General features: G+C 42.2%; 1 protein-coding gene and 2 non-coding genes across 5 annotated transcripts; all 3 read left to right on the top strand.

Annotated features, from left to right (window-relative positions):
- Positions 1-3,963: 3,963 nt before the first annotated feature.
- Positions 3,964-10,473, top strand: slc25a3a (solute carrier family 25 member 3a). 3 transcript variants are annotated; one of them, XM_034526154.1, is made up of 8 exons: positions 3,964-4,128; positions 4,636-4,804; positions 6,886-7,010; positions 7,560-7,739; positions 8,279-8,460; positions 9,019-9,191; positions 9,296-9,406; positions 10,008-10,473. In XM_034526154.1, exons 2-8 carry the CDS (start codon positions 4,663-4,665, stop codon positions 10,166-10,168), a joined length of 1,074 nt encoding a protein of 357 aa, XP_034382045.1. In that variant the 5' UTR covers positions 3,964-4,128; positions 4,636-4,662; the 3' UTR covers positions 10,169-10,473. The 3 variants fall into 3 exon arrangements, with proteins under 3 accessions (XP_034382045.1, XP_034382046.1, XP_034382047.1); XM_034526155.1 differs by having other exon boundaries at positions 4,028-4,128; positions 4,641-4,804; XM_034526156.1 differs by having other exon boundaries at positions 4,060-4,128; positions 5,688-7,010.
- Positions 8,565-8,766, top strand: LOC117726554. Its single transcript, XR_004609004.1, has one exon. It is a non-coding gene; the product is annotated as a small nucleolar RNA SNORA53 (small nucleolar RNA).
- On the top strand, positions 9,467-9,668 carry LOC117726555. Its single transcript, XR_004609005.1, has one exon. It is a non-coding gene; the product is annotated as a small nucleolar RNA SNORA53 (small nucleolar RNA).
- Positions 10,474-15,362: the final 4,889 nt, after the last annotated feature.

Genomic DNA, 15,362 nt, shown 5'->3' with positions numbered 1-15,362 from the left:
CATATATGATGGTGCATCACCAATCAAGGCTTTGTAGGTGAGGAGAAGAATTTTAAATGTGATTCTTGATTTTACAGGGAGCCAGTGCAGAGCAGCTAATACAGGAGTCATGTGATCTCTTTTCTTAGTTTTTGTGAGTACACGAGCTGCAGCATTCTGGATCAACTGGAGGGATTTAAGAGACTTATTAGAGCAGCCTGATAATAAGGAGTTGCAGTAATCTAGTCTGGAAGTAACAAACGTGTGAACCAGCTTTTCTGCATCTTTTTGGGACAAGATGTGCCTGATTTTTGAAATGTTACGTAGATGAAAAAATGCAATCCTTGAGATTTGCTTAACGTGGGAGTTAAAGGACAAGTCCTGATCAAAGATAACGCTGAGATTCTTTACAGTGGTGTTGGATGCCAGGGAAATGCCATCTACGGAAACCACATCACCAGATAATTGATCTCTGAGGTGTTCAGGGCCCAGTAAAATAACTTCCGTTTTGTCTGAGTTTAACATCAGGAAGTTGCAGGCCATCCATGTTTTTATGTCTTTAAGACATTCTTGAATTTTAGCGAGCTGGTTGGTCTCCTCTGGTTTGATCGATGGATATAAATGAGTATCATCTGCATAGCAATGAAAGTTTATGCAGTGTTTCCTGATAATATTGCCCAAAGGAAGCATATATAAGGTACATAAAATTGGTCCAAGCACAGAACCTTGTGGAACTCCGTGATTAACGTTGGTGGTCATTGAGGCTTCATCGTTTACAAATACAAATTGAGATCGATCTGATAAATAGGATTTAAACCAACTTAGTGCGGTACCTGAAATGCCAATCGACTGATCCAGTCTCTGTAATAGGATGTCATGATCAATGGTGTCGAACGCAGCACTAAGGTCTAATAATACCAGTACGGAGATGAGTCCTTTATCTGATGCAATTAGGAGGTCATTTGTAATTTTCATCAGTGCTGTCTCTGTGCTGTGGTGTTTTCTAAATCCTGACTGAAACTCCTCAAATAAACTATTCTGATGTAGGAAGTCGCACAACTGATTTGCGACTACTTTCTCAAGGATCTTAGAGAGGAAGGGAAGGTTAGAGATCGGTCTGTAGTTAGCCAACACCTCTGGATTAAGAGTGGGCTTTTTCAGGAGAGGTTTAATTACAGCTACTTTGAAGGAATGTGGTACATGGCCTGTTAGCAAAGACACATTAACAATATCCAACAGAGAGGTGCCAATTAAAGGCAACACGTCTTTAAGCAGCCTCGTTGGGATGGGGTCTAAGAGACAGGTAGATGGTTTAGAAGTAGAAACCATTGAGGACAATTGGTCTAGGTTAATGGGAGAAAAGCTATCCAAATATACACCAGGGCATACAGCCGTTTCCAAGGCAACACCTCTTGATGACAGATCGGCAGTAGTTGAGGGCAAGAGAGCATCAATCTTGCCTCTAATAGTTGAAATCTTTTCATTGAAGAAGTTCATGAAGTCATTACTACTGAGGTCTATAGGAATACACGGCTCCACAGAGCTGTGACTCTCTGTCAGCCTGGCTACAGTGCTAAAGAGAACCCTGGGGTTGTTCTTATTTTTCTCTATTACTGATGAGTAATAGGCTGCTCTGGCATTACGGAGAGCCTTTTTATATGTTTTAAGGCTGTCTCTCCAAACTAAGCGTGATTCTTCCAGATTGGTGGAACGCCATATGCTTTTGAGATTTCGTGATGTTTGCTTTAGTTCGTGGGTCTGAGGGTTATACCAGGGAGCAAACCTCCTTTGCCTCACTGTCTTTTTCTTCAGTGGGGCTATCGAGTCTAGTGTCTCTCAGTGAGCCTGTAGCACTATCGACAAGATGATCAATCTGGGACGGACTAAAGTTAGCACAGGAGTCCTCCGTCACATTGAGACGTGGTATTGAATCAAATGCAGAAGGAATCGCTTCTTTAAATTTAGCTACAGCACTGTCAGTTAGACATCTGGTGTAGAAACATTTGACTAACGGTGTACACTCCGGGAGTATAAACTCAAAAGTTATGAGGTAATGGTCTGACAGAAGATAAATAGGATTTAAACCAACTTAGTGCGGTACCTGAAATGCCAATCGACTGATCCAGTCTCTGTAATAGGATGTCATGATCAATGGTGTCGAACGCAGCACTAAGGTCTAATAATACCATTACGGAGATGAGTCGGAGATTTATCTGATGCAATTAGGAGGTCATTTGTAATCTTCACCAGTGCTGTCTCTATTCAGTTCAATTCAATTCAGTTTATTTTGTATAGCCCAATTTTACAAATTACAAATTTGCCTCAGAGGGCTTTACAATCTGTACACATACGACATCCCTGTCCCAGGACCTCACATCTGTCTCTGTGCTGTGGTGTTATCTAAATCCTGGGGTTGTTCTTATTTTTCTCTATTACTGATGAGTAATAGGCTGCTCTGGCATTACGGAGAGCCTTTTTATATGTTTTAAAGCTGTCTCTCCAAACTAAGCGTGATTCTTCCAGATTGGTGGAACGCCATATACTTTCGAGCTTTCGTGAAGTTTGCTTTAGTTCGCGGGTCTGAGGGTTATACCAGGGAGCAAACCTCCTTTGCCTCACTGTCCTTTTCTTCAGTGGGGCTATCAAGTCTAGTGTCTCTCAGTGAGCCTGTAGCACTATCGACAAGATGATCAATCTGGGACGGACTAAAGTTAGCACAGGAGTCCTCTGTCACATTGAGACGTGGTATTGAATCAAATGCAGAAGGAATCTCTTCTTTAAATTTAGCTACAGCACTGTCAGTTAGACATCTGGTGTAGAAACCTTTGACTAACGGTGTATGAACTCAAAACTTATGGAGGTAATGGTCTGACAGAGGAGGGTTCTGTGGGAAGACCTCCAAATGCTCAATGTCAATGCCATATGTAAAAAAAAGGTGGAGGGTGTGGCCAAAGCAGTGAGTGGCTTTCTGTACTCTCTGACAGAAGCTAATCGAGTCCAACAATGAGATAAATGCAGCACTAAGGCAATCATTATCAACATCCACATGAATATTAAAATCTCCTACAATAATAACCTTATCAGTTTTAAGGACTAAACTTGATAGAAACTCTTCTTAACTCTCTTATTTAGATATAAATTCTGAATATGGACCTGGTGGCCGGTACAGTATAATAAATAAAATTGGCTGTAATGTTTTCCAGGTTGGATGTGAAAGACTAAGAACAAGGCTTTCAAATGAGTTGTAGTTTAGTTTAGGTTTAGGATTCATTAATAGGCTTGCTTGGACTGCTCCCTACTGAAGTGCACTTCCTCAAACATAAAAAGAGCTAAAATAAACTGAATTGAATTGAAAAGCTCTCAATAATTCGCTCAAATACAATGCATGTGTGCTGCAAAAGCAATGCTTCTGAATGTGATGTGTGGTTCAGTGGTCGACTATCAGCGGCCATTGTTTTATTTGTGGTCTGATTAGCAGTACATTCCTCAGATTAGGGGCCGTGTCATATTTCATGGAATCGGAGCGCCGGTTAGCGGCTGTTGGGCCTTGTTTTCAGGCAGCACGACCCCACAGTGCTGGTCCTGATCTGCACACCAATGCTGCTTGTCTTAAATTGACTAAAGCCTGTTGGCCCTCTTTATCGTGGGCATACCCAATGTGTTTACATCTCGGAATTGGGCTTTTCCCTTTATTTCACTATACAATAATCAACTTCAATACTAAAAACATGCTCAGGCTTGCTGGTTTATCTCAGTCACGTCTGCTTTTAACGCCATACTGACGTTCCCTTGTGGTACTGAACTGAATGCATCAACAGCATGACAACACTGTAGTAATGTAAGATAATACATGTGATACAAATGGAGGTTTACCTGAGAGGGAAGACTTACATTTGTTGGTCAAAGTCTCTCTGAAGTTACTGTAAGCCCCGCCTTAAAATAATTATAGGCCAATTTGTGATTGGACCAGAGGTTTTGATTGGCAGCTCTGCGGCGGTTTCTTATGGGACAGAGAAGCGGATGTACCCGCCCAGGCTCTCGTCGACGTCACGAAAGGACAAACAGGTTTACCGCGAGGTTATTCGGCCTCTCCGAACAGCCGAGCAGCCGAGCAGTTCAGCGGAGGCGCCATCTTAAGTCACCGAGAGAGTAAGTGCGGTTATTCATTTAAAACAATAGTACATATGAAACATTTGACACCTCTTTATGGGTGACGTATTTTACAGAACAGTGAGCTCTGGAAGCTGTGTGTGAATGCTACTTTAACCTTCTTTGTGAGATGCGGCCTTCCACCTCGCAGCGGTCACGTTAGCTTAGCATTTAGCTTATGCTATGCCGGGAAAAAAGGACATGCAAAACGAGTGTGTGGGCAGGCCGCTTTGTGGATTTGAGTGTTACAGCTATGGTCCGGTAACGTGCATGGACGCTACGTGTGTGGCTTGGTGTTGTCTAATATTCATTAAATAAGCTGGTTGGCTAAGTATTTCCTGTCCGCGGTCATTCGGCTGTTATACCAAGCTAACCGGCACGTGACCTAGCTTTCCTCGGTTCAGGTGTCAGTCCAATGACTTTGCGTCTGCGCCTGCGTGTGGTGTACTAGACACATCTGCCATTGAGCGCGAGCCAAACTCACAGTTAACTTATTGCTCATTGCAGCGTAGCTCCGCTAGCAAGCAGGACACCATGTATCCGACCGCTCTGACGCAGATGGCCCGGGGCAATCCGTTCAGCGCGCCCCTGTTCTCCCTCCAGAAAGTGGAGGAACCTCAGCCGAGCCAACAGGGACAGAGGACCCGCAGACTGGCAGCAGCCGCTACCGCACAAGGTAACCTCAAGTCCGCAAGATTGCTAAAGGGCTAGCATGAGCTGCATTAGCTTAGCCGACCATATTGTCCCGGTTGCGACCCACTTCGGTGTGTAAAATGGCATATACACGGTTACTGTACAGTACGACCGCGTATGTGCGGGCTGTACATTGTCGTGGTATTCTTAAAACCGCTAGGAAGAAAGGCTGAGGTATTTGACTGAGGCAGTTAGCTGTAAGGCCCATGCCGCATCCAAGCACCCTGTGGAGGACGAGGAAGGACAAAGTGAGATCTGGCCTTTGCACGGCAGATAACGCTTTCTGACGTGTAGCACTTAACTGCATTTAGTTTATTAAAAGCAATCGAAACTGTTTTCAGTGGATCTTTAGGAACTAACTTCCATAAAGACATGTGACCCCTGGATGATCAGCTCAGCGTCTGACAAGAACAAATTGTCCATACTATTCCTGCCAGGTTGTTTACAAGGTACCCAACATTACTTAATGACCGTTATGCGCTGTGTTTTAAGTTCACAAAATGTAAAGCTCTGCCCTATATGGTCAGCAGTTTGTTAAATAATGCTGTGAAAGGAAGTCTTACATATGTTTGAAAACACCAGCATGTAGAACGAAGGCCATGTACTCATTTTATAAGTTCAGCCTAAAAGCACAATTGGCATGTTACATGGCACACATGGGTAGATTTCAGTCTAAACGGTTTCTGATCAGCAAGTTCAAACCGGTTTCATGTTCTTCAAACATCTAGCTGGGTTGAGACAACATTTCTTAAACCAGTTCAAAGCTTTAAACTGGTAGCCGGTTAGTCATCTACAGGCTCAAAAAGGGTTGTCCTTTCTATAGCCCAACATGTCCTGTTCTCAAAGTTTCACCTGTGTTTCTTCAGAGGGGGACAGTTGTGAGTTCGGCTCTCAGAAGTATTTCGTCCTGTGCGGCTTTGGTGGGATTCTGAGCTGTGGTACCACACACACAGCTGTCGTTCCCCTTGATCTGGTCAAATGCAGATTGCAGGTCGGTTTCCGTGGCTCAGTGCCTTGTTTTTTTTAATTTAACGTCACGCCCCATCCACCCATGGCTGTATTTGTTTTTTTGGTTTGTCTTGAAAATGCACCAATTTTGCATGAGAGAAATAACATCAGCCCAGTTGTGGTGAAGTTGTTTCTTTTGTCATTGAATACTGATTCCAATGTGTTGGAGTGATCATAACATGGTTGCATGATTCTGCACCAGTGTTTTTATGTGTTGAATGATTCTACCCACATCACCGCCCCCGACACCCGCCCACTCAGTTCCCGGTAGAGGACTCATGTTGGTGAAGGTCAGGAGTGCCAGGCTTTAGGGAGAAAATGGCCTGTATGTTGACTATGCTATTTTACAAAGTCAAGGATGTCTGTCTTAACTGTGTACATGTATAAAAGAGATATGAAACTCATTAGTGCTCACATTATCAGCCAGTTATTGATTTTTCATTAACACACTGCCTGACTTATACTGTCAACTTGAGCTGGTCTGGTAAAAAGTAAAAGCCACCAGCATTATGGTGATGTAAAAAATTCATTTATATAATTATATTGTGCTCTTTTATCTAAACGGTAAGTTTATTCTTAATCAATAGTTTTGTTAATATTTGTGGGACCACAGTGGTGGCTTGCATATTAGCCAATTGACTACAACGGCTTGTCCTGCTGCCAGAAACTGTTCAGCTTGTACAAAATATTTCTACCTTGAATAAACAAGCATTGTAGCTTGAGAGGATTAAATAAGACTATTTGGAAGTAACTGGCCCAATTTGCATGACACTACTGTATATTCCACAATAGTTCATCGTGAAATCACATGTGCACATTGATTTTTATCAACCTTTGGTGTGTGATCCTAATAAATGGTGGCATGTTTGTGGCAGAGCCCTCTATAATGGGAGAGTGGATCAGTCTGCAGTAGGGACATGGTCTCAATGGTTTAACAGTGTTCCTTCTGTAGTTACCACTCTTACATTATGTGGCTCTGGTTTGGTGTTGATTATTGTGCTGCATGTGACCCTGCATGTTGCATGTTCGCTGTGTGTCCCCTCCCTTCTACCACAGAGGATATCAGCTGCGAGTTTGGCTCCTCAAAGTACTATGCCCTGTGTGGCTTTGGGGGTATCCTGAGCTGCGGCATCACACACACAGCAGTGGTGCCCCTCGACCTTGTCAAGTGTCGCCTGCAGGTTTGTATGGAAGCTGAACCTCACAGTAGCAACGAGTCGCCAGCAGCTCCTGCAGCCTCTCAGCTTAATGTCCCATCTTCAGTATAACAGTACTATACACAATAGTGTACCACTTGTTAACGATGAACAGGCAACTGTCAATGGGCTGTGCACGAGAAACCCTACTCACTATGGTGTGACTAATTCATGCTAGTTTTTTTACTTTCATGCTTTAATGTATATTTAAAGCACCAAAGTAAATGTCTTTTAAATTGGAAACTTTTGGAGTGGTGTACCAGTGTGTCATACTTGTAAACATGTATTGGTCATCCTAACATCCCACATTAATCTTAAAATTAGTTAGGCTAATAAAGTAAAAACAATTCTAAATTGCAGTCTGTGACTGGCCCGAAAAAACTTGGTACTTAAAAGAAAACCGGTAGACTTGCATCTCGTGTAGAGGCCCATACTAATGGTTATTCACCATGTCGGCATATACATATCGACACCAGATCCCAGAGTTGCCAGTGATTGGATGACAGCTTAATCACTGCTGATTCTCCTCCTCAGGTGGACCCAGATAAGTACAAGAGCATCGCCAACGGCTTTTCATTGACACTTAAGGAAGATGGTGTCAGAGGCCTGGCAAAGGGCTGGGCTCCCACCTTCATTGGCTACTCCATGCAGGGACTGTGCAAGTTTGGCTTCTACGAAGTGTTCAAGGTCTTCTACAGTGACTTACTGGGGGAGGTGAGTCCACACACCGCTGTGTCCGACAGAATCAATGTTTGGTCATCCTTCTGCTGTAGTCAGTATTACCTTGTTCTGATGAGTTGTTATCCTCAAGTAGAATCTCTGTGTAGAACTGATGGCATTTGTGTGCAACTGTTAAAAATAGTGAGACTGCGTCGATTGTAAACTGCCAATATTCATTCTAAAAGTTTGATCGGCGATCTCTATAAAGACCGCTCGCATGACTCAGGACACGCATGGGAATTTCTCTATTGCGTTGTGGGATAAACATGACGCAAGCAAAGCCGTGACCGGTGGTCTAGGGTTGTACTTGTGTCCATACGCTCGGTCTGTTGAACGCCAGGAGGGAATTTCCTCCATTTTTGGTCATAACTGAATCATTTATATTCAAATTATGACATTTTCACCCAAATGCCTAATGGAAAAGATAAAGTGGTGGCATTTTGGACAGGCGGCTTTCGTTTCATGTGGTGGTCGGGGAAACCTGAGCGTCACCTAGTCTGTCTGACCATTTGTTGTGTGGCTTCACCTGGCAGGAGAACACCTACCTGTGGAGGACTTCGCTGTACCTGGCTGCCTCAGCCAGCGCAGAGTTCTTTGCAGACATTGCTCTGGCTCCCATGGAGGCTGTCAAAGTTCGTATCCAGACCAGGCCGGGCTACGCCAACAACCTCAGACAGTGTGTCCCCAAGATGTTTGCAGAGGAGGGTGTCTGGGCGTAAGTGTACTGCCTTCTTCCATTTCCTAAGCATTCCATTTTGATTTTGAATGTCTAATAGAGTGGTTGCTTTAGCGATGAGTCATTGTAAATAGATTTCTGACAACACGCTCCTTAGATCCACCTCTGGAGGGCGCTGTGCTCTGAGCAGAGCCCCTCAGCAGCTTGCTGGCTGTACAGTTGGAGGTGCTTGAGTCATTGGCGTGTGAGAACAGTCTACCTGTCCCCCCAGCCCACGCAGCACTGGCAACCCTGTCCTCTACAGACAGGGACCTCCTGGTGCTGCAAGCCTGGGGGACGGACACAATGAACATAGTTTACTGCACTGAAAGGTGTGACTGAAACTAGACGTTACTGTTGCAATAAAACTTTTGTGAGTAAAAATGCCAATACGTCTGTTCAACAAGCATAAAGATGTAAACAGAAGAAACTTAATTCAATCTGCACTGTCCTGTTTCTCATCCACCATTGTTTACACAAGCACAGCAAGCATGCTGAACAAAGTTTGTCTGTCACGGTGAAGATGGTAATGCTAAATCTCTTTCCTCCTCTCTCCAGATTCTATAAGGGTTTGGTTCCTCTGTGGATGAGGCAGATCCCCTACACCATGATGAAGTTTTCCTGCTTTGAGCGCACTGTAGAGTTGATATACAAGTATGCTGTTCCCAAGCCCCGCGCTGAGTGCAGCAAATCTGAGCAGCTGGTGGTCACCTTTGTGGCCGGTTATATTGGTGAGTAACGGATCAACTGCAAAGCTATATAACCAAGTCATCAGGCCCAGGAAAGATGAAGTTGGTCAAGTTCTGATGTGTCTTTTGCTTCCATCTCTATGCAGCTGGTGTGTTTTGTGCCATCGTGTCCCATCCGGCTGACTCTGTGGTATCTGTGCTGAACAAGGAGTCAGGCAGCACTGCTTTCCAGGTGCTCAAGAAGCTGGGACCAAAAGGTCTGTACCAACACCAGTCCACAGTGACTTCAGCAGTAGCATAGTGTAATGAGGCTTATCAACACGCTCCTTAGATCCACCTCTGGAGGGCGCTGTGCTCTGAGCAGAGCCCCTCAGCAGCTTGCTGGCTGTACAGTTGGAGGTGCTTGAGTCATTGGCGTGTGAGAACAGTCTACCTGTCCCCCCAGCCCACGCAGCACTGGCAACCCTGTCCTCTACAGACAGGGACCTCCTGGTGCTGCAAGCCTGGGGGACGGACACAATGAACATAGTTGCTGATCAAAGAAAAGCTAACTTAACTGTCTGCTTTTGTAAATGATCCTGTTTTTCTGTAAATTGATCTATGCACCTCGTTGCAACGGGCATGAATTGTGCCTTGATGTTCCAGTTTAATAATGACCATTGATGTGCTGTTTAATTCAAGATGAGACTACATCCTCCAGAATGTCCTGATCTTTAAATGTTGTCATTCCATGAGACCAGACTGAATAGAAGTTCCTGCTGTGTTGACCTCACATGGTTTGTGATGGTGCTCCCAGTGCTGTGCAGCACCGTCAGCTATGCAAAGTGTCTGAATGTGATGTGGTTGTCTCCTGTTCAGGTGTGTGGAAGGGTCTGGTTGCCCGTATCATCATGATTGGTACTCTGACCGCCCTGCAGTGGTTCATCTACGACTCTGTCAAGGTCTACTTCCGCCTGCCCCGTCCCCCTCCCCCCGAGATGCCCGAATCCCTGAAGAAGAAGCTAGGTCTCACAGAGTAACCTCCATCCATCCACTGAGCGACAGTCTCCAGCTGGCACATCTGACCCCCCCCAAACTTCCAGAGCGCACACAGCAGTTTTCTATATTTATGTCCTCAGCCCCTGCTGCTCTGCACAGAGCTCGGGGCTGCTACTACTGTATATTTCAAAAGAACAAGCGAGGAGAGAAGATTGAACGGTCGCTTTTGATTTACTGAGTCAGGCAGAAAATATTCCTCTGTAGAAACACCTCTGGTTTTACCATTTCCTGTCTTTAGAAACATGTTGAAAATCTAATTAAAAGAATTTAATTCCCTGGAAAACAACGGCTGTCAACTTTTTGTTCTTTTTCATTATTTTAAAATGCATTGTCTCTCTCAGCAGGGTGTCGCCCTTCATGTGGTTCTCAAACCTATTCTGTAACAACTTTCTGTGACTCCATCTGTCTTTTTTCAAATAATAGAATCTCAATTGCTTTCAAGTAAACCAGATTTCTCCATCAAATAAAATAAAATTTGTTAGAACAATTCAAAAACAGAGTTTATACTGCATATCTTTTCAAAACGATAACGTGCAACTGTTGCACAACACAATTAATGAGCCTGCTTTCCACCATGAATCTTTTTTAAACTGGATTGCAGGCTTGATATGGCAACTCAATGCATGCTCAATGTTGAGCTTTTGTTTTGAAGAGCAACGGCGGAAAAGTCGATCTCAAGAAGGTAGGCTGTGGCGAGTCGCCAAGAATCTTGGCCATCGCGTAACCTGTTAAACCCGTAAGGTAAACGAGTACAGTTTGAGACCCCCTGCACGAGCGATCACACGATTATATATGTGCTGTGCAGTCCTCTTTACCACCAGCAGGAGGTGCTCAGTGCTTTCCACACGCTCTCTTTCTACAGCAGTAACTGCGTGACAGGAACTACAAACGCTTCTTGGAGAGAAGTAGACTAGACTTGGAACACTTGTTTCTAGTCAAATAATTAGCAAATGGAGTATACTATAATTAAAGCCATTAATTGGACTGAAATTAACATTTAATCTGCCAATGCAGGAAGGACAGCTGCTGCTTGAGTGAAACGCAACAAAAAAGAAACTCAGAAAAACGAAACGGCAAACAACAAAATACACTCACCACGACACCCCTTTATTATCTTTTACATGTAAATATGCATACTCTAATACCCTGCATTTTCTTGACAACAAATTCCGTCCACGAGTACTTGACCACTCTAATTTGTTATAACAGCCATTAGGTTTTTCCATGTTGGGTCAGTTTGTCTTGAACTGTTCTTTACCCTGGCAATCAGATTTTCAAATGCAGTGTAGAAAAGTGCCCATTTCTGTTACATTTCCAACATTTATTATCCTGCATCAAGCCCATTGTATACAGTTTCAAAAGTAAAATAATATCTATGTACAATTTTGTAGTGAGTAAACTTGCTTCTTGCATCCCTTGTTGCCCAGCCTACATTTGATATTATTTCTCGCCATACCTCTTCCGTAATCTCAATGTCGAGATCTTTTTGCCATACTAGTCTCAGGCCGTCGCACATTCCAGCTTGAATATCTGACATTTTTCGATAGAATATTGAGGCAGAGTGTAGTAAACAGGAAGCACTTAGGAACTCCTGAATCTTATTCTCTCTTTCCTCTTCCCTTTCCAATCCAAATTCGCCCAATGCCGTGCTAGCTTCTTTATTTTGAATGCTATGCTATATAATTCCATATTTGGAAGAGCCAATCCCCGACTTCCTTGAGGCAAAGAGCTTTTTCATTCTGATTCTAGGTTTTTTTGCCTAGCCATAAACATTAATTAATTAAATGGTTATATTGTTTAAAGATTCCTTCGGAAATGGTTACTGGTATCATCATAGAGATGTAATTAAATTGTGGAGCCACCACCATCTTGATATTAATTTTTCCCCATAAGTTAAGATTTAACACTTTCCATTTCTCAAAGTTTGTCTTAATCTTTTGTATTAACGGGAGGATATTAATAGAGATTATATTTTCTATTTCTGAGCACGGCCTAATACCCAGATATTTCAGTCCCCTTAGGATCCATTTAAACTGGAATGAATCGACCATTGATAGAGTGCATCCTCTTGATATCGGCATGCATTCAGACTGCCAATTTATTTTATAACCTGATATTTTTGAAAATGATTGAATTGTAGAGAGAACATTAGGGATTGACACCAAATGATCCTTGATTATTAATAAAATATCATCTGCATACATAAACATGTTGTGTTCCTCTTCCCCTTGTACGACCCCCTTTATACCTGCCTGTCCTTATTGTGATAGCCAAAGGTTCTAAGAACATTCTAAAGAGTAAGGGGCTAAGAGGGTCTCCCTGTTTGGTATCTCTTTAGATTAAAAAAGGGTGATATCATTCCATTTGTTAGCACTGCTGCTCGTAGATTTGAGTAAATTATGTTCACCCATTGAACAAACGTTTCCCCAAACCCAAATTGTTTCAGGGTATATCGCAAGAAGCTCCACTCCACCCGATCAAATGCCTTTGAGCATCCAAGGAGAAGGCCGCCATGGGCGTGGTTTCCCCCTGATTAAGCTGTATAAGATGTAGCAGACGTCTCAAGTTGTCTGCGGATGACCTTCCCTTTATAAATCCTACTTGATCTGAATGTATTAAGCGTGGTAGAATAGCTTCTAGCCTCATTGCCAAAATCTTTGTTATGATTTTGCAGTCCACATTAATCAAGCTCACAGGTCTATCATTTCCCGGATCAGTAGGGTCTTTATCTTTTTTTACAATTAATGATATCAGAGTTTCTTTGTATGTTCCTGGCAGCTCTCTCAACAAGAATGATTCTTCATACACAGGCATATTTCTTATAATATTCGGTGGAAACACCATGTAACCCAGTCGATTTTCCAGGCTTCATTAACAAGATATCACTGACCTCCTCTGCTGTTATGAGGGGCTGTCCAAACAGTTGTTCTGATCTATTGATATTTCTGGCAGGTTAATTTTAAAATTCTCATAATTACCCACCTCTTGATCAGCCTCCGATTTATAAAGTCCACTGTAATAACTTGCAAATACCTTATTAATTTCCTTTGTATTTGTCATCAGTTTCCCCATTTCATTTTTGACTGCTGGTATACCATAACTAGAATCTTTTTGTTTTAGTTGTCTAGCTAATAGTTTCCCAGATTTTTCCCCAATCTCATAGAAATGACTTTTTAGTCTAAATAGGGAAAACTCTGCTTTTTTATTATATATTTCATTTAAGTTAAATTTGAGGTCACACCATTGTTTAAGCAGTAGATCAGTGTGATTCTTGGTTCTCAGTGCTCTTTCTAATTCTTTAAGCTTAGATTCCTGATCACTTAATATTTTAACTTGCGCTCTCTTTTCTCTACTGGAGTAAGCTATGATTTCCCCCCTTATATAAGCTTTGGAAATTCATAGCTTTATAATATCACTGCTTCATATAGAGCATGATGGCTCTTAATGTAATTGCCTTGTGAATTCAAGTATGTTAATGTGCAGTGAAATAAGTCTGAAAATGTAAACATTCACAGAACATGAATGCTGTAACCAGTCCAGTATCAACATGACCATGAGGACTAGAACATGGGAGTGTTTTAAAGATACGTGCCTGCTCTCGGGATACCGAGACTATTTAGTTTACAGTACAATAACTATGTTCACGTCATCTTCTCTTGACTCCATGTCACTGTTGTAATGAGTATCTGTCTTTCTCGTCCGCTTTGGTTTAATTCCTGAATGAGGGATTTTTCAAATGTGTTTAGCAATATACAGTACTGCCAGTAACTTCACCTTTGACCTTTCATGAGAATTCTTAGACATCGAACAGAAAATGTGCCACAAAATGACAAACCAAAGAATGGAAAAAAACCTGCTCAGTCAAAAACAAGTTTTACATCGTCACAGTACGTAACATGTCATAGATATTTATTGAATATACACAGTATACATGTGTTTCTGACAGATTCTGATAATTGCATGGATCATTTGGTTTGTTATGGCTCAAACCATGAAAGAAGGTTTAGAAGTTGAGAAGACAATGTCCCTCTGAATCAGTGTATCAGTTTTAATCAAAGACTACGGATGTTTACGATGCACATTGAAGACCATGTGTTGTTTTGCACACTTGCAATCATCTGAATTAATGAGAAATAAAAATGAGTTCATTGTCATGAAAGAAATCCAGAACTCGTGATGCTGTTAGTGACATCCAGGAGAGGAGAGGGCCGTCATCACCATCACACTTTTCATACCGTTCAGAAGCAGCTCATGTGAATGTGATGCGTCATGAATCCCATGTGGCACGAGGAAAGCGAGCCGGTGGAGCTGCTGCACGGAGAAGTGCATCATGGAACCCGCTCCCGACCCCAGGTCATCGCCCCACAGCGTGGATGTACCGCTGCTGCCATTACAAGCCATCATATAGTGCTGTCTTCTGGTGGAATCATGATGTGTCTAACAGGGTAAGGTTGCAAAGGGTTATGGGAAATGGATTCCATTTATATGATTCGTATTTATGAGATCATAATGTTACCGCTGTCTCGTTGAATAAAACATCAACAATATGAGGAATAAAGTTCCCCCTCTTTTGGCTCTCATCACAGCAGTAATTTACACATTGAGTGAAAGCCTGTCCAGCGATTGGCTCCATATCAGCCATCTGATGTGCGTATGATGGGAAAGGAAATACAGTACAGAGCTTTCCAAAAGCACTGACAACCTCGGCCTATTTATTATTTTCCATGACAACAACCTGGTCGTCAAATTTGTATATAATGGACACAATTCGAATCTTTTCATGTAAAAGTAAATTCATGGTTTTTGGATATATAAAAATATATCGATGGGGATATTGAATTAAAAATATGTAATGATAAAATTGAGTTTTTTTAGACATAATTCCACGGGGTTGTGATTGATCATTAAGTAACATGGATACAACATATTGACTATATTAATGGTAAAAGTCAATACCAACTTCTAAGCCCCTTGCATATACTTTATTGCTCACTTATACTTCCTTATATATCTTTTAGTGTGGAGGTCAACATATAAAACATTTATAATTTCAACTGTCTTGTAGCAAAAACAAGCTATAAGTATCATGAATAAGACTGCTATGATCACACATTTTTTGTAATGCATGTGTAAATTTGAATTTAATGATTTGGTATATTATTAAATAATACAAAC

The sequence above is a fragment of the Cyclopterus lumpus genome, chromosome 23 (genome assembly GCF_009769545.1).
Source record: "Cyclopterus lumpus isolate fCycLum1 chromosome 23, fCycLum1.pri, whole genome shotgun sequence".
Taxonomy (NCBI): Eukaryota; Metazoa; Chordata; class Actinopteri; order Perciformes; family Cyclopteridae; genus Cyclopterus; species Cyclopterus lumpus.
Note: the sequence above shows the minus strand (reverse complement) of the source record. Positions and strands in the feature narration are given on the sequence as shown.

Excerpts from the sequence above, each read along its gene's own strand:
- slc25a3a (XM_034526154.1), top strand. The coding sequence starts at position 4,663 with ATGTATCCGACCGCTCTGACGCAGATGGCCCGGGGCAATCCGTTCAGC. Across the intron at positions 7,011-7,559 it reads TTGTCAAGTGTCGCCTGCAG|GTGGACCCAGATAAGTACAA; the intron begins GTTTGTATGGAA and ends TCTCCTCCTCAG. Across the intron at positions 9,407-10,007 it reads CAAGAAGCTGGGACCAAAAG|GTGTGTGGAAGGGTCTGGTT; the intron begins GTCTGTACCAAC and ends TCTCCTGTTCAG.